Source organism: Stenella coeruleoalba (genome assembly GCF_951394435.1).
Source record: "Stenella coeruleoalba genome assembly, chromosome: 10".
Lineage (NCBI taxonomy): Eukaryota > Metazoa > Chordata > Mammalia > Artiodactyla > Delphinidae > Stenella > Stenella coeruleoalba.
Genome location: NC_137156.1, coordinates 60321409 through 60347708, shown reverse-complemented (window position 1 = coordinate 60347708; position 26300 = coordinate 60321409). Strand labels below are relative to the sequence as shown.

The 26300-nt window shown below is 41.8% G+C and overlaps 1 protein-coding gene across 6 annotated transcripts in view; it reads right to left on the bottom strand.

Moving 5' to 3' along the window:
* ULK4 (unc-51 like kinase 4) overlaps positions 1-26300 on the bottom strand; it is a 521183-nt gene that overhangs the window by 154501 nt on the left and 340382 nt on the right. For all 6 annotated transcript variants that reach the window (XR_013830122.1, XR_013830123.1, XM_079933605.1 and 3 more), the window contains 2 exons: positions 21607-21773; positions 10688-10786 (listed from right to left, as the gene is read on the bottom strand). Coding sequence is in view for 4 of the 6 variants with exons in the window: in XM_079933605.1 (XP_079789731.1) it covers positions 10688-10786; positions 21607-21773 (266 nt within the window). In the remaining 2 variants the exon portion in view is untranslated. The remainder of the gene's footprint in view (positions 1-10687; positions 10787-21606; positions 21774-26300) is intronic.

Below are 26300 nucleotides of genomic sequence, written 5' to 3'. Positions count from 1 at the left end.
TTAAATGTGGAATCTTAAAAACAACGATACAAATGAACTTATTTGCGAAACAGAAATAGACCCACAGACATAGAAAGCAAACTTACAGTTACCAAAGGGGAAAGGGGGCGGCGGGGTGGTATAAATTAGGAGTCTGGGATTAACATATGCAAGTAGCATATATAAAATAGGTAAACAACAAGGACTTACTGTATAGCACAGGGAACTATACTCAATATTTTGTAACAACCCATAAAGGAAAAGAATCTGATAAAAGTATATATCTGAATCACTGTGCTGTACACCTGAAGCTAACACAACATCGTAAATTAACTATGATTCACTTTTTAAAAAATAGGAAAGAAGATAAAAGAATATTTTTTAAAAAAGAATTACGATTAGCAAATCATCACAATGAATGTAGATCAAAAAAATTTCATTTGCTTTTTTCTAAAAGAAATTACTACTCTTATCATTTCATGGATGTAGCACAGGTGCCCAGACATGGAACTTCCTGAGCCTAAAGTAGAAGAACAACATTTTAAAATTCAACATAAACTTTTATGCTCTACTGAGACATACCTAGCTGCTTATTTTGGAGGACCAAAATATAGTTTAGTATAGCATCACAGAGCGAATTTATTGCCACCGGAAATCCAACCAAATCGTTCTTCGTCTCCATTGAACAGAACAGTATGTTGACCCTCACTGGCAGAATTAAAGAGTGAATTCTGTTGTAGCAGCTACTGTGAGAAACTTAAGCGTTGTAGAGCTGGTGAATATTTATGAAGTTTTCCTACTGTGCTGGCCACTGGCAGAGATAGTGGGAGAGATACATGCTTCTGAATCATTCAAGAAGCATGGAGTACCCGTCAGATCTGACTCTGAGAATTCGAATCCTAAATTTAGAAGAAAAAAAAACCTCACTGTTTACTAAAAATAAGGTGTATTAGGAAAAACGTTCAAGATTCTGAAGCTAAAATTACAGTCCAGATACAACTCTCCACCTGATGGACAGAATGTCAGATATCTCTAGAGAGGAAAGAGCTGGCACTAAGCTGCTTCCTTGCTTTGCTTCCATGCCTTACATACTATACTCAGGGAAAAGCAAGAAGACCCCTTGGTTCCCACTGATGCAGGGTGAGAGCTGCCTCTGAGGCCAGCTTCTGGCCACTCTTGAGGGAAGAATGTTTCCAAGGCTGAGGCTGAATGTCACCTGTCCTGTGCCCTCTCGGGAGGATCCTTGCCCCACCTCATTACACTAAACCTTTCTGATTTATGACTCACACCCTAAATCAAAATTTTAATAAAAAATTGTCGAGAAATATCCTGTTAAGTCCTTGGTATAAATCACTCTACCCTCACTTCTTTTTGTGTCCTTTATACGCACATACAAACAGCATGATATAAATCAGCTCGTATTACAATTTTGTAACTAGGTTTTGGCACTTGTTATATCTCATTCATGCACCCCACAATTATTTACTGAGAGCTTGTGATGGCCAACCACTTTGAAAGGGTGGGTAGTAAGGCTGGGAACTAAACAGACAAGTGACTTTCAGTCAAGATAGTGTGTGACTTCAAATTTTGCACTACTACCTCCATAATAACTACAAGAAGAAAAAAAATTATACGATACAAATATCTTTGTGGACCAGAAATGAAACAAACACACGGAAGCTTGAGGTTCAAAAGCTGTTAGAAGTATCTATACCAACTAGGATCTCCAATACAACTGGGGCCACACCCCATGTGGAGCTAGGACAAAAGTCAGGCACAGAGTGTGAAATGGAGGTTGGGGTTCCTGTCCACAAAAGGAAGCTGAAGAAGCTGCTCCAGCCTTGGGGCTTCGGATAATAAATGAAGCTGCTCTACTGTTGAAAAGAGCAGCAACAGAACCTGTGCCAAATCCCCTGCAGGCTCGATGTCTGGATTTGTGATAAATCCAGTATCATCATGATATTGGAATTTGGGGACCCAGAGCAGAGTCAAGGTAACCATAATATCACTAGATAGCAAGGGGCTGGTGCAGAGAAAAGAAACAGCAGCATCACAAAATACAAATAACTTCCACTCCTAATGAGCCTGACTAGGAAGGAAGCCTAAAATAGAGAAAGAGAACCACTAAACTCAATGACTACCGGGTGAATTCATTCAGGAAGAAATGAAAATAATAGAGTAGCCTCAAAAGGACTTATTTTTAACAGTTTCCTTGAAGCATAACTGACATGCCAAAAAACTACACATATTTATAACATACAGCAATCAAGGTAACAAACATATCCACAAACTTCAAAGGCATCTTTCCACCAATGCCTCACTATTTTGATTATAGTAACTTCATAGTACATCTTGACATCAAGTAGTGTCAACCCTTCAACTTTGTTTTCTTCCAAAGTTGTCTTGGCTATACTAAGGTTCTTTGTATTTCATGAACATTTTAGAACAAATTAAACAATTCCTACAAAAGAAAATATCGTGCTGAAAAAATTCCCAGAAACACAAAAGCAACCAAGACTGAATCATGAAGAAGTAGAAAATGTGAAGAGAACTGTAACTAGTAAGGAAATTGAATTAGTAATCAAAAATCTTCTGCAAGTACCTCTGCAGACCACAACAGCACAGAGCCTAGGTGCTATCTCCTGGCACGCACATGGGGCTGGCTCCTCAGCTACACGTCAAACACCAAATCTGCTGCCCGTGCTGGATGCCAAGTGAGATAACGTGATTTTTTTAAAAAATAGTCTCCTATTTTCCTTTCTTTCATTTATTTATTTACTTATTAACATTTTTATTTATTTATTTGGCCGCTTAGGGTCTTAGTTGCAGCACACGGGATCTTTATTGCGGCATTCGGGACCTTTCCTTGCAGTGTGCGGTGTGTTTGTTGCAGCGCATGGGCTTCTCTCTAGTTGTGGCATGCGGGCTCAGTATTTGTGGCACGTGGGCTCCAGAGCACATGGACTCAGCAGTCGCAGTGTGAGGGCTCTCTAGCTGTGCCGTGAAGGCTCCAGAGCGCACAGGCTCAGTAGTTGCAACACATGGGCTCTCTAGTTGTGGCGTGCTCTCTAGAGTGCACAGGCTTAGTTGCGCCACGTCACGTGGGATCTTAGTTTCCCAACCAGGGATGGAACCCACATCCCCTGGCAGATTCTTAACCACTGGACCACCAGGGAAGTCCCTACTTATTTATTAATTTTTTTGGCCACACTGTGCAGTTTGCGGGATATTAGTTCCCCAACCAGAATTGGAGGGCTTCACTGATGAATTCTGTTAAACATTTTAAGAAGAACTAATACTAATCCTTCTCATATTTTTCCCAAAAATTGAAGAGAAGGGAACACCTAACTTGTTCTATGAGTCCAGCATCACCCTGATTCCAAACCCAGACAAAGACAGTATAAAAAAATAAAACTGCAGATCAGTATCCCTAATGACCACTGACGCAAAAATCTTAAAATTCTGGACAACCAAATTCAGCAGCATATTAAAAGTATTAAACACCATGAACAAGTGGGCTTTATTCCTGGAATGTAAGGATGGTTCAGTATATGAAAATCAATCAATCTAATACACAACAATAGTACCCAAAGCAATCTACAGATTCGATGCCATCCCTCTCAAAATCCCAATAAAGTTTTCTGCAGAAATAGAAAACCCCATCCAAAAATGCGTATGTAATTTCAAGTCACCCCAAATAACCAAAACCATCTTGAAAAAGGACAATAAAGCTGGACTCCTTGATTTTAAAACTTACTCTACAATGATCAAACCAGAAGAATGACATACAGACTAACTGAAGAGAACAGAGATTCCAGAAATAAACCCACACATATATAGTCAAATGATTTTTGACAAGGGTGCCAAGACCATTCAATGGGAAAGGATAGTCTTTTCGTCAAACGGTTCTGAGAAAACTGGATACCTATGTTCAAAAGAATGAAGTTAGACCCTTACCTAACACCATACGTGAAAATAAACTCAAAGTGAATGAAAGACCTAAGTGTAAGACCTAAAACTATAAAATTCTTGGCACAAACATAGGGCAAAATCTTCATGACACTGCATTTGGCAATGATCTCCTGGATATGACACAAAAGGCACCAGGTAACAAATGAGAAATTAGGCAAACTGGACTTTATGAAAATTTTCAAAAAGTGTGCGTCAAAACACAATATCAACAAGGTAAAAAGGCAATCCACAGAATGGCATAAAGTATTTTAATATCATATATTTGATAATGGGTTAATTTTCAGATTACACAGTTTCTAATACTCGACAGCAAGAAACCAAACAACCTAATTCAAAAATAGGCAAAGGACGTGAATAGACATTTCTTCAAAGAAGATATCCAAATGATCAATAAGCACGTGAAAAGGTGCCCAATAACACTAATAGTTAGAGAAAAACACCTTAAAACTGCAATGAAATACCACTTCTATGCTAAAAGAAATAAGCCAGTCACAAAATGACAAATAATAAATGACTCCACATACATGAGGTACTTAGAATAGTCAAAATCACAGAGACAGAAAATATTGGGTTGGCCAAAAGTTTTGTTCATTTTTCCCCGTAAGATGGCTCTAGCAGCATTTAGTTGTCTTTAACTTCATTGGAAACAATTTTGTTAGACCGTGTGTGACAGCTGTCATATCAGCGTGCATTTAAAAAAAGACTTAGCAAAATTGGTGGATTTTTGTGTAGCCATTTTAATATTGAAGATGGAAGAAAAAAGGGAACATTTTCGGTATATTATGCTTTATTACTTCAAGAGAGGTAAAAACACAACTGAAACGCAAAAAAAGATTTGTGCAGTGTATGGAGAAGGTGCTGTGGCTGATCGAACACGTCAAAAGTGGTTTACGAAGTTTCGTACCAGAGATTTCTCACTGGCCGATGCTCCACGGTCAGGTACACAAGTTGAAGTTGATAGCAATCAAATTGGGACATTAATTGAGAACAATCAACGTTATACCACACAGGAGACAGCCAACATACTCAAAATATCCAAATCAAGCGCTGAAAATCATTTGCACCAACTTGGTTATGTTCATCGCTTTGATGTTTGGGTTCCACATAAGTTAAGGGAAAAAAATCTTCTTGACTGTATTTCCACATATGATTCTCCATTGAAATGTAATGAAAACGTTTTGTTTCTAAAACAAATTGTGATGGGTGATAAAAAGTGGATACTGCCCAATAACGTGGAATGGAAGAGACTGTGGGGCAAGTGAAATGAACCGTCACCAACCACACCAAAGGCTGGTCTTCATCCAGAGAAGGTGATGTGTATATGGTGGGATCAGAAGGGAGTCCTCTATTATGAGCTCCTTCCAGAAAACCAAACGATTAATTCCAGCAAGTACTGCTCCCAGTTAGACCAACTGAAAGGAGCACTCGATGAAAAGTGTCCAGAATTAGTCAACAGAAAACACATAAGCTTCCATCAGGGTAACGCAAGACCGCATGTTTCTATGATGACCAGGCAAAAACTGTTATAACTTGACTGGGAAGTTCTGATTCATCCGCCGTAATATACCAGACACTGCACTTCGGATTTCCATTTATTTAGGTCTTCACAAAATTCTCTTAATGGAAAAAAGTTCCATTCTCTGGAAGACTGTAAAAGGCACCTGGAACAGTTATTTGCTCAAAAAGATAAAAAGTTTTGGGAAGATGGAATTATGAAGTTGCCTGAAAAATGGCAGAAGGTAGTGGAACAAAAGGGTGAATACGTTGTTCAATAAGGTTCTTGGTGCAAATGAGAAATGTGTCTTTTATTTTTACTTAAAAACAGAAGGCACTTTTTGGCCAACCCAATAGAATGGTGGCTGTGTGGAGCGGGGAAGGGATAGTTACTGTTTAATGGGAATAGAGTTTCAGTTTTACAAGATGAAAAGAATTACAGAGGTGGATGGTGGTTATGACTGCACAACATTATGAATATATTTAATACTACTGAACAGAGCACTTAAAATTGATTAACGGGGTAAATTTTACATTATGTTTATTTCATCACAACAAAAAAAGAGAAAAAATTCAAACAGCCCTTCTTCCTTGGCCCAAATCATGTAGTTAGTTATTCCCTCCACAGGGCCCCAGGGAACCTAGAAGCATAGCAAAAGAATTTCTATATTGTACTGTGTGATAAATTGGCATGTTTGCGTACCCAATGGCTGTTCTTTGATCTTACGCATGATGTTTATGAAGGTATACTGAGGATCCTGTATATTATTATCTGCAGAGTATATGCTGGATCTCTGCAATTCAATAACTTTTTGTCAGGAGGCTACAAGTTTACAGCCAAGAAGAAATGCCAGACACTTCACTAAAAAAAAAGTTATCCAGAGGATATTACAGGAGATCAACATAGGAGATGCTAGGTGAGGACTGCAATCCTACCCAGACTGCAGAGGGACAGCTTTCCAGTGGCCAAGAAAGGCATGGTTAATATGAAAAGTATAAGCCAGGCTGAAGACTGGCATTTTTGGCATATAATAAGGAAAACCTGAAAAACAATTCTCTCTCATAAATTTGAAAATACTTATTTTAATAGGGGAAAAGGAAGCTGCAGCGTAATTTTTATAGCAATTAATTATCTAGTTACAAAACTCATCTGGGATACATATCCTGGCTTTGTATTTTCTTGAAAAAGAAAATATTTAGGGGCTTCCCTGGTGGCACAGTGGTGAAGAATCTGCCTGCCAATGCAGGGGACACAGTTCCGAGCCCCGCAGAACAACTAAGCCCATGTGCCACAATTACTGAGCCTGCGCTCTAGAGCCCGCGAGCCACAACTACTGAGCCCGTGCACCACAACTACTGAAGCCCACACTCCTAGAGCCTGTGCTCCCCAACAAGAGAAGCCACTGCAATGAAAAGCCCACACACCGCAGTGAAGAGTAGCCCCTGCTCACCGCAACTAGAGAAAGCCCGCGTGCAGCAATGAAGACCCAACGCAGCCAAAAATAAATAAATAAAATAAATTTATTTTAAAAAAAAGAAAATATTTACATCAAACAACTACCCTGCTTTGTCTTTTCTTCAGGAGACATAGTCAACTTGTTATATATTTTATTAGCCATATTCTTACTCACACTACGGTTACCAATTGAGGGTTCAAAGAGCCCCTTGAAATTCTGTATTGTGTACAGAACTTTGCATATAGGTGAGTCTAGGCATTTTTCCCGGAGAGTCTAGAATCATCAGATACTCTAAGTAGTTCACACTCAAGACAAACTGAGAGGACTTCCCTTGTGGTGCAGTGGTTAAGAATCCGCCTGCCAATGCAGGGGACATGGGTTCGAGCCCTGGTCTGGGAAGATCCTACATGCCGCGGAGCAACTAAGCCTGTGAGCCACAACTACTGAGCCTGAGCTCTAGAGACCACAAGCTACAACTACCGAAGCCCGCGCGACTAGAGCCCGGACTTCGCAACAAGAGAAGCCACCGCAACGAGAAGCCCACACACTGCAACGTAGAGTAGCCCCCGCTCACCGCAACTAGAGAAAGCCGGGGTGCAGCAACGAAGACCCAAAGCAGCCAAAAATAAATAAATTTATATATAAAAAAAACAGACTGAGAATCCGTCTTATACCCACAGTTCACTATGATTTTATAGTGTAAACATGGGTCGTAAATTATGGGTTGACAGGTTTCATGCTCCCTGAAGGATAAGTATGCTTACTTTCACAGGACCCTATCTGGAAAGAACCTCAAAAGCTAACAAGTTCACTCTCCTTCCTTTAGGTAAAATACCTCTACAATTACCCAAGTCCAGTGAAAACTAAAAGTCTGCTTATTTTTCCCTGTGGGAAAGCAATTCCAGCACCTCATTCTGTAACTTATCACATTTTTAACAACCACTGTAAAAATTTATCTTCGGTCTGTATGTGCTCTAGTTGAGGCCCTCAATAGCCTTATTACTATTTTTCTTCACTGTATACACAGCTGTAAATGTGTATTAATCTTTTCCAGAGAAGACATATTGTTTGTCGCAGGCCATTTTTAAACCTAATGACTGCAGTGGTAAATGTGTATGTACACAACACAGTTCACACACTTTAGGCAGACATCTGGCCAATGTACTAGAACCTAAGCGTGATCACGTTACTAGTAACAGGAGTTCAGAGTCCCAAAGGCTGGGGAAAATATCTCAGAGGATACACTGCAGCAAGAAGGGGCTCTCCAGCTGTTTCTGGCAGCTATAGTGTAGGCCAGAAGTACGGGTGTCGTGGCATCTGGTGGAGGTCTGACCTTACGGGGGCCCACAATGTTGGGCCCCTCTGCAGCCCTCATCCTAGCCTGGCCTGTGATCACAGCTCCACTGCTCTCCCTAGTGGAGACTGTACATTCCAGGCTTTCCCGAGCACTGGCACCCCGACTCCCCCTACTTGCCTGCCTCTCTGGGTTCTTCTCCTGTGGTCCTCCCTACACAGACGTCGGACCCTCCAGGCCTCCCACCACCAGCAGCGGCACCCTGCCACCCTCTGTGGGTCTGCCCACTAGCTACGATTCACCGGCACTCTCAAGGGTTGCTTCCTGCTTCCCAGGGATTGTGGGCGAGCTCTGGCCTGGGCAACCCAGCAAATTTGCCCACTGTCCTGTGGGCTGTAGTCACACCTTCTCCAATGAGGTCTGACCCACAGCCTTGGGGAAGAGGTATCCCCTTTCAAGTTTGTCCTTCCTGAGGTACTCTCCCTCTCCCTCAGCTTTCGGATACCCTACAGAGTTCTTTTTAAATCTTACATTTACTCGTCAGTTATAGCTTAATAATTCTTTATACTGAAATTCTTTTATTTAAATCACTATGTGGTTTGTCTTCTGATGGGACCCAGACTGACGCAATCACAATGTCTTTGACTGTGCTCATCGATAATATTTGCTAACAGTGTATTTTTATTGTTTTTATTTTTCCTTCTAGTTTAAGTATATTACGGTTAAACAATGTGGTCTATACAATTCCTACTTATTGGAATTTATTGATATGCTTTTAACCTAACGCATGGTGAACTTTTTAAAGTATTTCCAGAAAATTGAAAAGAAGGCACAGTCTCTATTTTCAGGGTAGAAAGACAGATATACTTCTATTAGATTAATCTTACTAAAGTTTTCATATCCTCTATACCAGGGGTCAACAAACTTTTTCCGTAAAGAGCCAGATAGTAAACAACACAGGCCTGTGGGCTACAGAGTCCCTGTTGTAACTCCTCAACTCTACCGTCAAGATGCAAAAGCCGCCATAGACAATTGTTTGTGTGGCTGTATTCAATAAAACTTTACTTACAAAAAGAGACAGTGGGCCAGAGTTAGTCCACATGCCTTAGTTTGTCAACTCCTGCTCTATATCATCATTTTCATCCACTTGGGTGGTCAAGCAATGAGAAAGACAGGTTAAATCTCTTGATATTACTGTACTTTTTTTCCCCTATATGTTTTGGTCTTTCCCTGTATGTTTTGGTCCTTCTCTGTTTTTACAGTTCTGTGCTCTGATATGACACAAAAAGGTTCATAGTTATTGTATCTTCCTGTGGATTTTACTCCGTAATTACCATTGTAGAGTCCTTCTCTTTGTCCTGATAAAGGTTTTTTGTTTTGCATTAAACCTTACGTCTAATAGAGGAAAACGTTTAGAAAGCAAATATACAATAAGACAATAAAATTAAGACCAAAGATAAGTTTAAGAATAAATCTAATTGGCATAAATTCAACTATTAAAGCAAATCTCAGAATGTGGCAAACACCAAAACCCTGTCTATAAGATACATATGTGAAATAGAGTGTCCTAGAAGTTTACCTGAAATAGATTCTTCAACTGCCTTTAAGCTTTTTTTGTTTAAATCTTATATGCTATTAATATGAGTATTATCCTACATACCATATATTGCATCAGTTATATTTAATGGGGTTGTTTAGAGTCTTTTATATGTCCTTAAAGAGTGCATGACTTGGTTAGTCTTCCCTCTGTTCACTGGAGCCCCATCTATGTCCTGCATATTTCCAAAATATACAAACAGCTCATATAACTCAATAACAAAAAAAACAAACAACCCAATCAAAAAATGGGCAGCAGACCTAAAAAGACATTTCTCCAAAGAAGACATATAGATAGCCAACAGGCACATGAAAAGATGCTCAACGTTGCTAATTATCAGGGAAATGCACGTCAAAACTACAATGAGGTTCAGTTGATCCAAGTCTCCATTGGGTTCTTTTCACATACTCAGTAGTCTTGTGCAGTCTCATCTGTTTTCGTGTAATTTCACTTATTTCATTCTATTTCTATGGAGACTGTGGTGGATATGCTCTAGCTCTGTCTGCGCTTCTGCATTTCAGGGTAGTCCTGCATGCCAAGTAACCCTAAAATATCTTTTTGAAAGAGAATTGATGCCCACAATGGATTTCTTCTTCCTTCTTGGAATTCATTTCTTGATTTTCCTTTTTTTTTTTTTTTTAACCTCACATCCATTAAGAAGAATTTGAGGCTCTGCCTTACTTAAATATCCACTTAAATGAACGATTAGCCACCGCATATTAAAGTAGAAATTTAGTATTTCCAGACTAAATAATCTTCTGAAATTTCTTTTGGTTCTAGTTTTGAAAGGAATCAAAAGAGCATAGCAACTCAAGACATCATGAAATTCAAATAAAATCACTTCACCCTCTGCAACGACCTGAGAGACACACAAGCAGGTGTGTGAGCTCTTACCAGCGGGATAAGCAGGCTGATGAGGTCTGTCAGAGGCTTGCCGAGCAGCAGCAGGTCTTCTGCGGCCTGAGTGTCCCCTCCAGAGCCGGACTTCTGTGCCTGAACAGGGGGAGGAGAGGGGAAGGGGGTCTTGGAGATTAGTCAGTTTGGCCATAGGAGACAGGTCCACCCAGTCCCAACAGATGACGGCACAGAGGAAGCATCTGACCTCAGGCCCCTGAAGAGAAGTTATGCTCGGTAATCACGTGACAGAACACACACACTGCCACCAGCTGAGGCCACAGAGGCGGATCTGGGCGGACCACAGATAAAGCAATAACCAGGGCTGTCGTTGGAGGGATGATATTGATGTTCACACACTGCGGGTGGTAAAGCACTTTATCTTCCCAACCATCCTGAGACGAGGTGCAGTTATCCCCATTTTTCAGGGGAGAAAACTGAAGTTCAGAGAGGTTGAGTAGTTGGTCTAAGGTCCCACAGACAATGGGTGACAAAGCTGGAGGATGAATCCAGGCTAAATGCCTCCAAATCACACAAGCTCACCTCTTCTGGGCACTGTTATACATACACATTATATGACGCAGACCAAATGCATTCTGCTGTGCTTTCCTTCTCTATATGCACACACCTGCTCAAATAACATCTAGAATATTTATCGAATGAACAGGCTTTGGACCACTGCATGAAGAAGCTTCAGATACAGGTCTACGTTGCTTAGGAAGTACACAATGGAAGTAAGAATTCACAAATGAGCGGCTTTAACTTTAAGTGTGTCTTTCCCAGGAGTTTTATAGAACTGCCTCATTTCAGAGAAGATTTCTATCATAGAGATGAATAATTTTATACTGAGAGAAGGCACTGATTATTTATTGTATTTGCTATAGCACATATACATTTCATTCGCATACACCCTCTCTGTTTTTAATTTCACTCAGAACAAAACTACTTTTAGGTAATGACCTTTGCCAGAGCCTTTTTAAAGCAGGCTGCCCCGCCTTAGGTCACTAACCCTCTCATAAATGCCAAGGTTCCTTCTGCCTTCGGGCGTATGGAGAGAATTTAAGTGGCGCACTTTCCTTCGTTCAAAAGGAAAGAAAAACAAAATGGATGTTGTGGAAAATCAGACACCTTCCTTTTAACAGCTTGCACCTCTCTGCAGCCGAGGGGGACAACAATAATTGGTAGCTAGAAGTTTCCTCTCACCTCCCCCCTCCCCTTTCCCTACCTCAACCCCTGGCCTCTATTAGAGACGTGAAATTTCCTCCCAGAAAACAAACGTGTAGCACTACCCTAGGTCTGAACCTTTCTGAAGTTCGGCTGTTGATCCTGCCTTCTGAAGCACCATGTGAGGTGGAATATCGGCCTTTGCACATTAATATGTTATCCTTTAGAGAGGACCGACTGTCTCTTGGGAAAAATAAGGCAGTCTTGCAAACCAGCACCTAGGCAGGGAGGGGCATGGGGCCACTGCTTCCTTTCCAAACACACATAAGCAAGGAGACATGGCTACAAGCACAAGCACACACTGTGGGACTCTTCCCGCCAGGATATCCAGTAGGCCTCCAGACCCTCTACAGTCATTTGTTATTGTCACCAAGAAACAACCTGACCCAGCCCGCCAGTATTCGGGTACCACCTCCTTATAAAGATGCCAAGCGTTCCAGAAAGGGAATGCTATAGCTTGCACAAGAGGAAGGTGCACATCAGAAATGCATATGAAATTCAACTGTCCTCACAAAAATCCAGGCCCACAGCAGAAACTGTGCGCCAAGGAGATCACGTGTGGGTAGCCGAGCAATGAATACAGGGGCCTGGCCAGCCTCTCTCAGGGTCTCTCCAGCTCCCCAACGGTACACTCTCCAGAGTCAGCCTCTCGATTCCCAGATACCTTACATGTGCATTCTGCAAGGGGCTCTTTCCACAGCAAGAAAACCCACCTCTGCCGTGATGTTGCTACGGTCCTCCCTGTCCAGTCCTCTGCCTCTGCCTCTGTCCCACTGACCCCTTTCAGCAACTCACTGCCCCAGTCCTTGCTGGCTGGTAACCAACCCCACTCCTGGCCATCCATGGTTCTTGGCTCACCCAGCTGTTACAGCCTGGGCAAGAGGAGAGGGCAGCCTGATTGGGTGCTAGCAGTAGTGCTTGAGGCAAAATCTGAATTATTTGCTGACAAATTAAATGAGGAATATGAAAAAGGGAAATTTTAAGAAGGACTCCCAGGTTTCTAGTTTGCACAGCAGGATGAGAGGGGCAGGGCTTGCTGGCAGGGGAATATTTGGGAGGTGAATCCTGAGCTCCGCTTTAGACATGTTGAATTTGAGGGGACTGTGGGGCATTCTAGTGGTCACGTTTAGGAAGCTACTGAATATATTAAGTACGGATCTCAGACGAGAACTCTAGGTACAAATATAAATTTAATAGCTGTAAACATATAAAACACGGGCATGTCAACTTATGAGCCGTATGTAATATTAAATGGCATTACAGCATTACCCAAAATGAGATAAGGGGATACAGCTAACTTCTTGGCACAAGAAGAAAGGCCAGGAAGAATATAACTCTATTACATCTACCACTGCTACATGAATCTAGTGCACAGGGGGCAGGTCCTCAACAGAGCTTTGTTACATAAACACAGAGGTATGGCGCCTATAGTGAACAAGAGTCAATTCCTCAGGCAGCTGCTGCCAACGTCCTAAGCAGGTTCAAGCACAACAGAGCACAACGTGCAATGGTGTGGCCTAGACAATTCAAGTCAACACTCGGTGCGCTCCCCAGACACCATCATCCACACGCTTGCCATGCACAGATGATACGACTCAGTCCCCACTCTGTAGAACCCCACGGTTTCATTAAAAGAATGGCGTGCTTTACGATGGAAAACAGTATGGAGGTTCCTCAAAAAACTAAAAACAGAGTTGCTATATGATCCAGCAATATCATTCCTGGGCATATATCCAGACAAAACTATAATTCCGAAAGATACAGGCACCCCTATGCTCATAGCAGCACGACTTACAGTAGCTAAGACACGGAAACGGCCTAAATCTCCATTGACAGATGAATGGATAAAGAAGATGTGGTACCTATATACAATGGAATACTACTCAACCGTTAAAAAGAATGAAACAGTGCCATTTCCAGAAACATGGATGGATCTAGAGATGATCATACTATGCAAAGTAAGTCAGAAAGAGAAAGACAAATACCATATGATAGCACTTATATGTGGAATCTGAAACACAACACAAATGAACTTATCTATAAAACAGACACAAACATAGAGAACAGACTTGTGGTTGCCGAGGGGGGAGGAGTGGGGTGGGGGAGGGAAGATGGATACATAGAAGGGATAAACAACAAGGTCCTACTGTAGAGCATAGGGAACTATGTTCGATATCCTGTGACAAACCATAATGAAAAAGAGTACACATATGCATAACTGAGTCACTTTGCTGGACAGCAGAAATGAACACAACACTGTATATCAACTATACTTCAATAAAATTTAAAAATAGAAGAAGAAGAATGGCAAGTTTTCAAATAACTCCACTAAAGGCAGAGTGTGAAAACTGCCACAGTGGAGGAGGGAATAGAGGAGCTGGGGCGGGAGTAGGAAAAGGTGACACAAAGTCACCGTTTGGATGGTGGGGACGAGGTCTGCAGGGAATGACGTGGACAGCCGGTGTTTCAGGTGCTGGAATCACGTGAGGAAAGGCCGGGAGTGATAAGGCACCGGATCCATGTGGAAAATGCCAAGGTGACTGTTTGGCGTGTGCATGGGCTGCGTGAGGGCTGGCGGACGAGGCTGGAAAACCACCCTGGGGCTGATCATATGAGGCCTTGACCGTCTTGCCAAGGAGTTAGAAAATGATATGTAGATAGTGAGATGTCATCGAAGTTTTCAAGGGCAGGAGAGAAACGATGAGGACCACAGACTACAGCAGACAAATCTCACTTGCACTCAGCCACCAGACAGGGTAGCTCATGGGGGACAACAGTAAGGGCAAAGTCTGAGGAGTCGAACTGGTAACTCCAAGGGATACTGAAATAGAGACTGTAGCCCCTACCCTGGCAGCCTTCACGTGAGTGTGAGATCAAAGACGACTCAGGGGCCACATTTCAGTCTTCCAGGCAATGCCGACACACCTGCCGACCAACAGCAGTTAAACCGTCCTACTACCAGAGTAATGTATCAAGCGGTCCCCCATCACTCCAGAAGTGAGAGACAAGGCCCAGATTGGGAAGTCAGGTGACCTGGATTTTAATATTGAATATTTTCTTTCCCTAGCCCCAAACTTGGTAACATCCCTCGCCGCTGTTCACTCTGCAGGACCCTGTACCTTCCAGTGGTGAGGCATCTCAGTGTATTAAGATGATGATTTGCTCCACTATTTGGGTATTGACCGTCATACCAAAATGAAGCTCCCTGACACTTAACACCCTTCTTCTCTTGATTGCTGCCAAAATCACAGGTGCCAAGCCCTGGGCTAGGCTCACAAATGCAAAATAAAACCATAAATTTATATCTCATAAGCCTGCTAGGAGTTAGTTCACTCCGTAAATACGAACCGATTGCCCTCCCATGTGCCAGGACACAGAAACGAAGAAATCACGGTCCCCAGGAACCCTCTGTAAACAGGAAGGGGAGGTGAGCACCTTTCATCTTGTTGCTATTAATAATACAGCAACCATTTATCGCTTACCCTCCCTGGGCCAGGTATACTTAAGGCACACCATATTTACATATCTTGTATTCTCTCATTTAAGTCCCCTGCTGAGTACTTAGCATGTCTACTTTACAGACAAGGAAACTGATACTCAGACAGGTCAAGTAACGTGCCCAGCGCCTCACAGGTAAAAGTGACATGGCTGGGGGCTTCCCTGGTGGCGCAGTGGTTGAGAGTCCGCCTGCTGATGCAGGGGACACGGGTTCGTGCCCCGGTCCGGGAAGATCCCACATGCCCCGGAGCGGCTGGGCCCGTGAGCCATGGCCGCTGAACCTGCGCGTCCCACAACGGGAGAGGCCACAACAGTGAGAGACCCACGTACCGAAAAAAAAAAAAAAAAAAAAAAAAAAAAAGTGACGTGGCTGGGATTCAAATCCAAGGTGTTCCAGCCTGCAAGGCCCAGGTGCTCCCACCACACCAGTGAGTCCTGAGCATCTATTTGTCTCTGCTTCCACATCTTTCACACACAAACTCACAAGGTAGGTTGGGGATAGGGACTGGACTCCTAGCAGAGATTCTGACACCTCCCTCCCCTACTCTTCACCTTCCCAGTACACATTCCTGCATCATATCCCTCTCCTCCCTGAAAAAGAAAACCGCTTCATAAATCTAAGCACTATTATCATTTTAAACACTGGCAACACTCAGCTCTTCTACTTTCGAGAGGTTCCTGTTAAAAGCAGACATAAGCTTTGAATGCAGAAGAATCCCAGGTGTGCAGACAAATGGAAGAGGTGACACGCTTTGGAAAGAACTTTCAGCTCAGTGTTCTAGAAGGATGTGTCGTTGGTGCCCACTCCATTTCTTTTCCCAACCTTTTCCCTAATTCAGTCTCAAGGACCCTACCTCTTTCAGACTGACACCAGGTATCATGTAGATCAAAGTCGGTCATCAAGGTCAAAAGCAATACTTGGCAGATATTATAGGGAAAGATTTAGAAAGATGAGAGCAGTAAAATACAAAGTGGTGCTGAGGGCTTCCCTGGTGGCGCAGTGGTTGAGAGTCCGCCTGCCGATGCAGGGGACACGGGTTCGTGCCCCGGTCTGGGAAGGTCCCACATGCCCCAGAGCGGCTGGGCCCGTGAGCCATGGCCGCTGAGCCTGCGCGTGCAGAGCCTGGGCTCCGCAACGGGAGAGGCCACAACAGTGAGAGGCCCGCGTACCGCAAAAAAAAAAAAAAAAAAAAAGTGGTGCTGAAAAAAATGAAAGAATAAAAAACAGTGATCTATTGGTACACTAACAAATTGAAAAAAAGAATTAGAAAATATTTTGTACTAAGGAGTTTCCTTTTAAACACCCTACCTGATCACTTGAAATAAAAGAGGATTTCTATGTTCTGGAATTTAAAGAATTTTTAGACTTCTGATCCTTTTTATCCACAACCTACACAATCTTTTTTATTTTTTTTTTTGCGATATGCGGGCCTCTCACTGTTGTGGCCTCTCCCGTTGCGGAGCACAGGCTCCAGATGCGCAGGCCCAGCGGCCATGGCTCACGGGCCCAGCCGCTCCGCGGCACGTGGGATCTTCCCGGACCGGGGCATGAACCCGTGTCCCCTGCATCGGCAGGCGGACTCTCAACCACTGCGCCACCAGGGAAGCCCCACGATCTTTACAGATTGATATCATCAAAGCATCTTGTGAGAGTAACTATCAACGACACCTTGAAGAATTACATAAAGCTACAACTGTGGAAACTGAAATAAGAAACAATGCTCTTGATAACTTAAAAGGACCAACTGTATAGCACAGGGCACTCTACTCAATACTCTGTAATGACCTACATGGGAAAAGAATCTAAAAAAGAGTGGACCTATGTGTATGTATAACTGATTCACTGTGCTGTATAGCAGAAACCAACACAATGTAAATCAACTATATTCCAATAAAAATTTTAAGAAAAAGAAACAATGCTCTCTGAAGAGACACTTATTAGAAAAGAGAGGGAAAACTAAGAGAAATCCATAATTCAGGATTCCATAAGTACTTAGCCAAGCTTTACTGTTCATTTAGAATATGTGCAAATAAAAACAGCAACGTAGTCCAAAGGCCATTTTCATCTACTGGCTTTACAAGTTTGGGTTAAAACTTATTGACTAACTATCATCTTGGTTGAGGGGATCTTGGAATTATTTATTAAAACACACAAGACAAGCTACATACTTCACCACCTTAACTGTGGGTAAAAGATAACGATGAATAACAGACACTAAACCGGGGTCTAGCGATTCATTCTTGGGTGTGCTACTGTGACTCCTGGCAAGGTATCAGAACAGTCTGCTTTCAACAACAACTTCTGCATCTGTCCAAGCCAGGATGCTACCATTGATATACCATCTCTTGCAATTTTATTGGGATTCTAAATATAACAGTGAATTCATATTGGCTGTGTGCTATCCCATGATCTAAGTATCAGCTGACTCAATTCTTTAGAGAAAACGTGAAAGGAGATAAGCATGTGGTGGTACCTAACAAAGAAAGTACTACTCAGTGAACTCACATGTCCTTCCTTCCTCAGAGCACGATGCCAGGTTACAGTCTGGGGCTACCTGACTTTTCTATAGCCACTAAATATTGGGGTGGCCAAAAGATTCATTCAGTTTCTCCATAAGATGCCCCTAGTGGCACTTAGTTGTCTTTAACTTCATTTGAAACAATTTTGTTAGTGACAGCTGTCATATCAGCGTGCATTTAAATAAAAACTTATCGGGCTTCCCTAGTGGCGCAGTGGCTGAGAGTCCGCCTGCTGATGCAGGGGACACGGGTTCGTGCCCCAGTCTGGGAAGATCCCACATGCCGCGGAGCGGCTGGGCCCGTGAGCCATGGCCACTGGGCCTGCGCGTCCGGAGCCTGTGCTCTGCAACGCAAGAGGGCACGACAGTGAGAGGCCAGCGTACCGCAAAAAAAAAAAAAAAAAAAAAAAAAAAAAAAAAAAACTTATCAAAATTGGTGGATTTTTGTGTAGCCATTTTAATATTGAAGATGGAAGAAATAAAGCAACATTTTCAGCATATTATGCTTTATTATTTCAAGAAAGGTAAAAACACAACTGAAACGCAAAAAAAGATTTGTGCAGTGTACGGAGCAGATGCTGTGACTGATCGAACATGTCAAAAGCGGTTTCTGAAGTTTCATACTGGAGATTTCTCACTGGCTGATGCTCCGCGGTCGGGTAGACCAGTTGAAATTGACAGCGATCAAACGGAGACATTAACTGAGAACAATCAACATTATACCACACAGGAGATAGCCAACATACTCAAAATATCCAAATCGAGCGCTGAAAATCATTTGCACCAACTTGGTTATGTTCATCGCTTTGATGTTTGGGTTCCACATAAGGGAAAAAAACCTCCCTGACCGTATTTCCGCATGCAATTCTCCATTGAAATGTAATGAAAACGTTTTGTTTTTAAAACAAATTGTGATGGGTGATAAAAAGTGGATACTGCCCAATAACGTGCAATGGAAGAGACTGTGGGGCAAGTGAAATGAACCATCACCAACCACACCAAAGGCTGGTCTTCTTCCAAAGAAGGTGATGTGTATATGGTGGGATCAGAAGGGAGTCCTCTATTATGAGCTCCTTCCAGAAAACCAAACGATTAATTCCAACAAGTACTGCTCCCAATTAGACCAACTGAAAGCAGCACTCAATGAAAAGTGTCCAGAATTAGTCAACAGAAAACACATAATCTTCCATCAGGATAACGCAAGACCGCATGTTTCTATGATGACCAGGCAAAAACTGTTACAGCTTGGGTGGGAACTTCTGATTCATCCGCCATATTTACCAGACATTGCACCTTCGGATTTCCATTTATTTAGGTCTTTACAAAATTCTCTTAATGTAAAAAATTTCCATTCCGTGGAAGACTGTAAAAGGCACCTGGAACAGTTATTTGCTCAAAAAGATAAAAAGTTTTGGGAAAATGGAATTATGAAGTTGCCTGAAAATGGCAGAAGGCAGTAGAACAAAAAAGGGTGAATATGTTGTTCAATAAAGTTCTTGGTGCAAATGAAAAATGTGTCTTTTTACTTAAAATCCGAAGGAACTTTTTGGCCAATCCAATACATCTCTAGCCCTCAAAAACCATCTTGCAGGGGGCCTGATTCCTCTAGCTCAAAGCTACAGTAATCAAGACAGTATGGTAGTGGCACAAAAACAGAAATATAGACCAATGGAACAGGAGAGAAAGCCCAGAGATAAACCCACGTACATATGGTCACCTTATCTTTGATAAAGGAGGCAAGAATATACAATGGAGAAAAGACAGCCTCTTCAATAAGTGGTGCTGGGAAAACTGGACAGCTACACGTAAAAGGATGAAATTAGAACACTTCCTAACACCACACACAAAAATAAACTCAAAATGGATTAAAGACCTAAATGTAAGGCGAGACTCTATAAAACTCTTAGAGGAAAACTATGACATAAATCACAGCAAGATCCTTTCTGACCCACCTCCTAGAGAAATGGAAATAAAAACAGAAATAAACAAAGGGACCTAATGAAATGTAAAAGCTTTTGCACAGCAAAGGAAACCATAAACAAGATGAAAAGACAACCCTCAGAATGGAAGAAAATATTTGCAAATGAAGCAACTGACAAAGGATTAATCTCCCAAATATACAAGCAGCTCATGCAGCTCAATATCAAAAAAACAAACAACCCAATACCAAAATGGGCAGAAGACCTAAACAGACATTTCTCCAAACAAGATATACAGATTGCCAACAAACACATGAAAGGATGCTCAACATCACTATCATTAGAGAAAAGCAAATCAAAACTACAATGAGGTATCACCTCACAGCGATCAGAATGGCCATCATCAAAAAATCTACAAACAATAAATGCTGGCTGGAGAGGGCGTGGAGAAAAGGGAACCCTCTTGCACTGCTGGTGGGAATGTCAATTGATGCAGCCACTATGGAGAACAGTATGGAGATTCCTTAAAAAACTAAAAATAGAACTATCATACGACCCAGCAATCCCACTACTGGGCATATACCCTGAGAAAACCATAATTCCAAAAGGAGTCATGTACCACAATGTTCATTGCAGCTCTATTTACAATAGCCAGCACATGGAAGTAACCTAAGTGTCCATCAGCAGATGAATGGATAAAGAAGATGTGGCACATGTATACAATGGAATATTACAGCCATAAAAAGAAACGAAATTGAGTTATTTGTAGTGAGGTGGATGGAGATAGAGACTGTCACACAGAGTGAAGTAAGTCAGAAAGAGAAAAACAAATACCGTATGCTAACACATATATATGGAATCTTAAAAAAAAAAAAGGTTCTGAAGAACCTAGGGGCAGGACAGGAATAAAGATGCAGACGTAGAGAACAGACTTGAGGACACGGGGAGAGGGAAGGGTAAGCTGGGACAAAGTGAGAGAGTGGCATGGACATATATACACTACCAAATGTAAAATAAATAAAATAGATAGCTAGTGGGAAGCAGGGAGATCAGCTCGGTGCGTTTTGCCCACCTAGAGGGGTGGGATAGGGAGGGTGGGAGGGAGACGCAAGAGGGAGGGGATATGGAGATATACGTATACGTATAGCTGATTCACTTTGTGATAGAGCAGAAACTAACACACCATTGTAAAGCAATTATACTCCAATAAAGATATTAAAAAACAAAAAAACAAAAAACCATCTTGCAATTCCACATGATCAGTCATAACGGAAAGCAAGTGTGAGGGTTTGTGTGTTGCATATGCATGTATATGTATGTGTGTGTATCTATGCACATACAAACACATTATGTGTGCGTGTGTATGCGCACCCAGAACCTCGATCCGCTGCTGCTCGCTAGCTAATCCATCCTGCTGGGGGTGGGCTGGAGTGCCATCTCTGGACAGGAAAGACCACACACTGCTTGGCCAACCTCACAGTCCAGATGATCTCTGGGTCGCCAGCAGTTCCCTAATGAGTACTCACCAATTCTTTGCTTGGGTCTCTCCCGCTTTCCTTTCAGATTTTGTGTTCAAATTACCTGTCCTTGACACTGGTCACCCAAAGATGGCTAATAAATATGGTATTCCCTCCCTATGGAATCATATGTTCTTTTCCAAAAATAAAGCCACATTCAAGGAAGATGAGAGAAAAGAGAAGGAAAGGGAAGTGGGACGTGGCACAGGGTTGTTCCAGATGTGGAGAAAGAGGTCCTCTACCTGCAGAGCCAGTCGCACGACCCCGGAGGTATAGGTCAGCATGCCGTGCAAAATATCCAGCAGGGAAAATAGCAGGGCGGCTGCCATCTCGTTGTTGTTTTTATTGTCCACATCCAAGCACAGTGTGGCAGTTTCAGTGAACAGGTTACAGACATGATGGACCAGTCCTGGGGGTAAAATAGGAGAAGGGGAAAACATTCATCATAAAATATAAAAATAACGTGTCACGTAAACCCAGCAGAGCAGGCATACATAGTCTACGTTGCATAAACTCTAAACAGTCCTTCAACTGTATTTGTACCAGGTACACTTGGGAAAGGTTTCTAAAATGCAGGTTCCCAGGCCACACGCCCAGAGAGTCTGCTCAGGAGCCTGGAATGAGGCCTAGGAATATACTTGTTGAAAAGCTCCCCCGCTGATTTTGATGGAAGGGTTCCCCAAATTACACTCTGAGAAACACTATACTACATGGACAGGCTTCCAGGGATGGAAGACTCCCTGACACTGCACAGTGCTGTATGCAAACATCCTGTCCCCAGGTTCTGTTTAAAGGTACAGTTCTTCATGGGGTGGCTCAGAGACCACAAGTGAACTGGGGAGCTATCAAGGATGGAAAAGTAACTGGGTCACCTCCAGAGGCTAAAGAAATGAAGTGATTTTTTTCACATGCATTCCAAAGTGTACGATAATGATTTTAAGCAATGTGAAATTGACAAATTGCCAGGTCTGTGTCTGCAAACTTCATATTCACACTGTGGCTGGCCTTCATCAACTTGCACTTTTTTTTTTTTTTTTTGCGGTAGTCGGGCCTCTCACTGTTGTGGCCTCTCCCGTTGCGGAGCACAGGCTCCAGACGCGCAGGCTCAGCAGCCATGGCTCACGGGCCCAGCCGCTCCGCGGCATGTGGGATCCTCCCGGACCGGGGCACGAACACGTGTCCCCTGCATCGGCAGGCGGACTCTCAACCACTGCGCCACCAGGGAAGCCCTCAACTTTCACTTTGATGTAGTTTGTTATGACCAATACATTTAAGTTGGCATTTTTATTATTATTGTAACGCAGCATTACATTTTGAATTCCCAAAATGATTCAGATGTAAACGTGGTGAAAAGACAACATGAAATGTTATAAACCGAAACGGTAAGGGGGTCCTTCAGTATCAACAGATCTCAATGTTCTAGAAAAAAGTGAATCTTCGACTATAAATATTTTACACGAGCAGATGGGGAATAAAACATGGTAAGGAAGGAGGACGTGTTGTAAGCTGGACCTGCCATCCACTTATTTATTGGCCCTGCAATCCACTGGTCGCTAGTTCTCAGGACAATCGGATGGAAACTCTGCCAGGCACAGCCATCCGACCTTTGGTACCTTTCCCAGACACTGCACACGGTCATTTTCAGTAAACCAATCTAGTGTTCCTAGACAAGTGCAAAGTAATTAGACTACAAAAGCAATTAATTTTATCACTAAAGGCAGAGGGAAACCAAAATTACAGAGCATCATTCAAAGTTGTAATCCTTGCGGCAAAAACCGGTATAAGCCACAAAGCTGAAAATAAACACACTTGAAGGGAAAGTTGAATGAATTATTAGCAAAATTTCTCTATCAAGTGACAAGGTTTCATAGCACAAATCATCGATGACACATAGTAAAGAGAAGCAATTATTAGGACACATGCATTACACCGACAGGCGTTCTCTTCTGAGTTAGCATGCATCACTCAAGTGCACTCTGAATCAGCACTTGGCGTTTGTGAGCTGCAGGTAGGGTAGAAGGGCTTTAAAACGTAGTATGTGGTAAACATATGCTGCAAGAGAGATGTTCTCTTTTGGGGAGTTCATGATTACTTTGTGACACATCATGCTGATGGTCAGAGATGCAAGGGACTCAGCTATGTGAACAGCGGTCCTTCAGAAGGAGGAGGTGGACCCCTGGATACCCATTTACATGCTGCTTGATTCAGACGAAACAGCTGATGAACAACTGTGCTCTTCCTGATCTTTATTCAGTTTTCAAGCAAGGAGCACAAACAATGAATGCGATCGAATCCACGCTGGGCTGGCAAGCCTTTCCAGCCTGTGAAAAAACAGGCAACAAACACCAAGCTCTGACATTACACTTGGAAGTCACCTGCTGTCAGGGAAGGTGCTCATATGAGATTAGAAATGAAGTGTGACCTAAATATTTCTTCATAACAGTGAAAATGCCAGCAAAGTCCATTAATACGATGTTACGTGGCCTAACTCAGCCATATAGTCACTGCTCTTCATAGACAGAACTTTCACTTCAGATGAAAATGCAAGTTTTTCTTGTTTAAACATTTTATTATGAAAACAAAGAAAGTCATGAGAAATTTCAGTAAAATGAATCCTTATCACCCTCTTTCATAATTATCAATAGTTTGCCAATATTGTTTAATTATCCCCATCTACTTTTTTTTTTAGTATTTTAAAGCAAATTCTAGATATCATCTTATTTCTCCTGTAACTGCTTTTGTAAGTCTCACAAATACCTTTTTTTAAAAAACAAAACCACAGCGCCATTACCACCTAATACAACTAACCCTCTTCTTAACATACTCAATATATCATCTGCGTTCAAAACTCAACTGTCATAAAAAAAACTGTCTTTTTTTTTTTTACAGTTCATCTGTTTGACTCAAGATACAAAGCAGGTCCACACATTCCATTTGGCCACAGATCTTAAGTCTCCTTCAATCTCTAACAGTCCTCTTCCCCACCTGCAATTTTTCAGGCCATTTATTTGTTGGAGAAATGAGAATATTTTTCCTGCAGATGTTCTTGTTGGGTTGTTCTTACATCCCTGCATTTCCTGTAAACTGGTAATTAGACCTAGAGACTCAATTTAATTCAGGTTTGATTATTTTGGCAAGAATGCTTGGAGCTGGCTACTGTGTATATCCTGTCGCATTATATCTGGAAGGATATACTGTCTGGTTGGTCTACCCTTAATGATGTTGAAATTGACCCATGGGTTCACGCGTTGTTAGCCTAACTCATCCAGTATAAACTTCCACATCAAACGTTATCTACTAATGACCAATGTCCACTTGTATTATTTCTTTAGACATGGCAATACGGAATTTCCAAATTCTGTCATTCCTTGTATATTTTTTCATCTGCTTTTCTTCCATAAAGAACCTTCATTTATCAATTTATTTTGCTATCATAAAATATGGTTTGTAAAGGAAAGGCAAGGTACATGTTTGATAAATGTTTCTTTGTTATCATTCACCAATTTTCACAACAATGATTTTGGAGTGTTTGCAAGTCCAAATGGGACCGAGGTAGGGGGGTGGGGGAAGCTAGAAATTACCAAGGTTACTGATCAGTTCACTTTGGAGCATCAATGTGAATATAATAGATTTTTAAATAACATATTTTATGGATTTTAGTTGATTTCAATCACTATTATTTTTATGCTAAACTTGTTCCATCTTTGGCCACTGAGAGCCCCTTGAAAGTGACCTACCTTCTACTAAGATAATATGTCTCAAGCTCATCTTATGAATTCCTGCCTAAGACTGTGCATTAGCTACCTCTCGAAGGAGTCCCGGTTTCTTTTAATGAGACTGGTATTTAGAGACCATGGTCTCAGCACTAGAAACACTCATTGCTACTGGGTCACTGATTCAGTGGACAGAGATAAGAAGTATACATCTTTTAGACAGAAAAAAAATAATGAGTTCATGCAGATATTTCCGATTCCACACTCCAGAAATGGAACCTCATCTCTAAGCAGCAAGGGAAAAAAGACAAATAACATACAAGGGAACTCGCATAAGGTTAACAGCTGATTTCTCAGCAGAAACTCTACAAGCCAGAAGGGAATGACATGACATATTTAAAGTGATGAAAGGGAAGAACCTACAACCAAGATTACTCTACTCAGCAAGGATCTCATTCAGATTCAATGGAGAAATCAAAAGCTTTGCAGACAAGCAAAAGCTAAGAGAATTCAGCACCACCAAACCAGCTCTACAACAAATGCTAAAGGAACTTCTCTAAGTGGGAAACACAAGAGAAGAAAAAGACCTACAAAAACAAACCCATAACAATTAAGAAAATGGTCATAGGAACATACATATCGATAATTACCTTAAACGTCAATGGGTTAAATGCTCCAACCAAAAGACACAGACTCACTGAATGGATATAAAAACAAGACCCATATATATGCTGTCTACAAGAGACCCACTTCAGACTGAGGGACACACACAGACTGAAAGTGAGGGGATGGAAAAAGATATTCCATGCAAATGGAAATCAAAAGAAAGCTGGAGTACCAATACTCATATCAGACAAAATAGACTTTAAAATAAAGACTATTGCAAGAGACAGAGAAGGACACTACATAATGATCAAGGGATCAATCCAAGAAGAAGATATAACAATTATATATGCTCCCAACATAGGAGCACCTCAATACATAAGGCAACTGCTAACAGCTCTAAAAGAGGAAATTGACAGTAACACAATAATAATGGGGGGACTTTTAACATCTCACTTACACCCACGGACAGACCATCCAAAGAGAAAATTACTAAGGAAACACAAGCTTTAAATGACACAATAGACCAGATAGATTTAATTGATATTTATAGGACATTCCATCCAAAAACACCAGATTACACTTTCTTCTCAAGTGCGCACGGAACATTCTCCAGGATA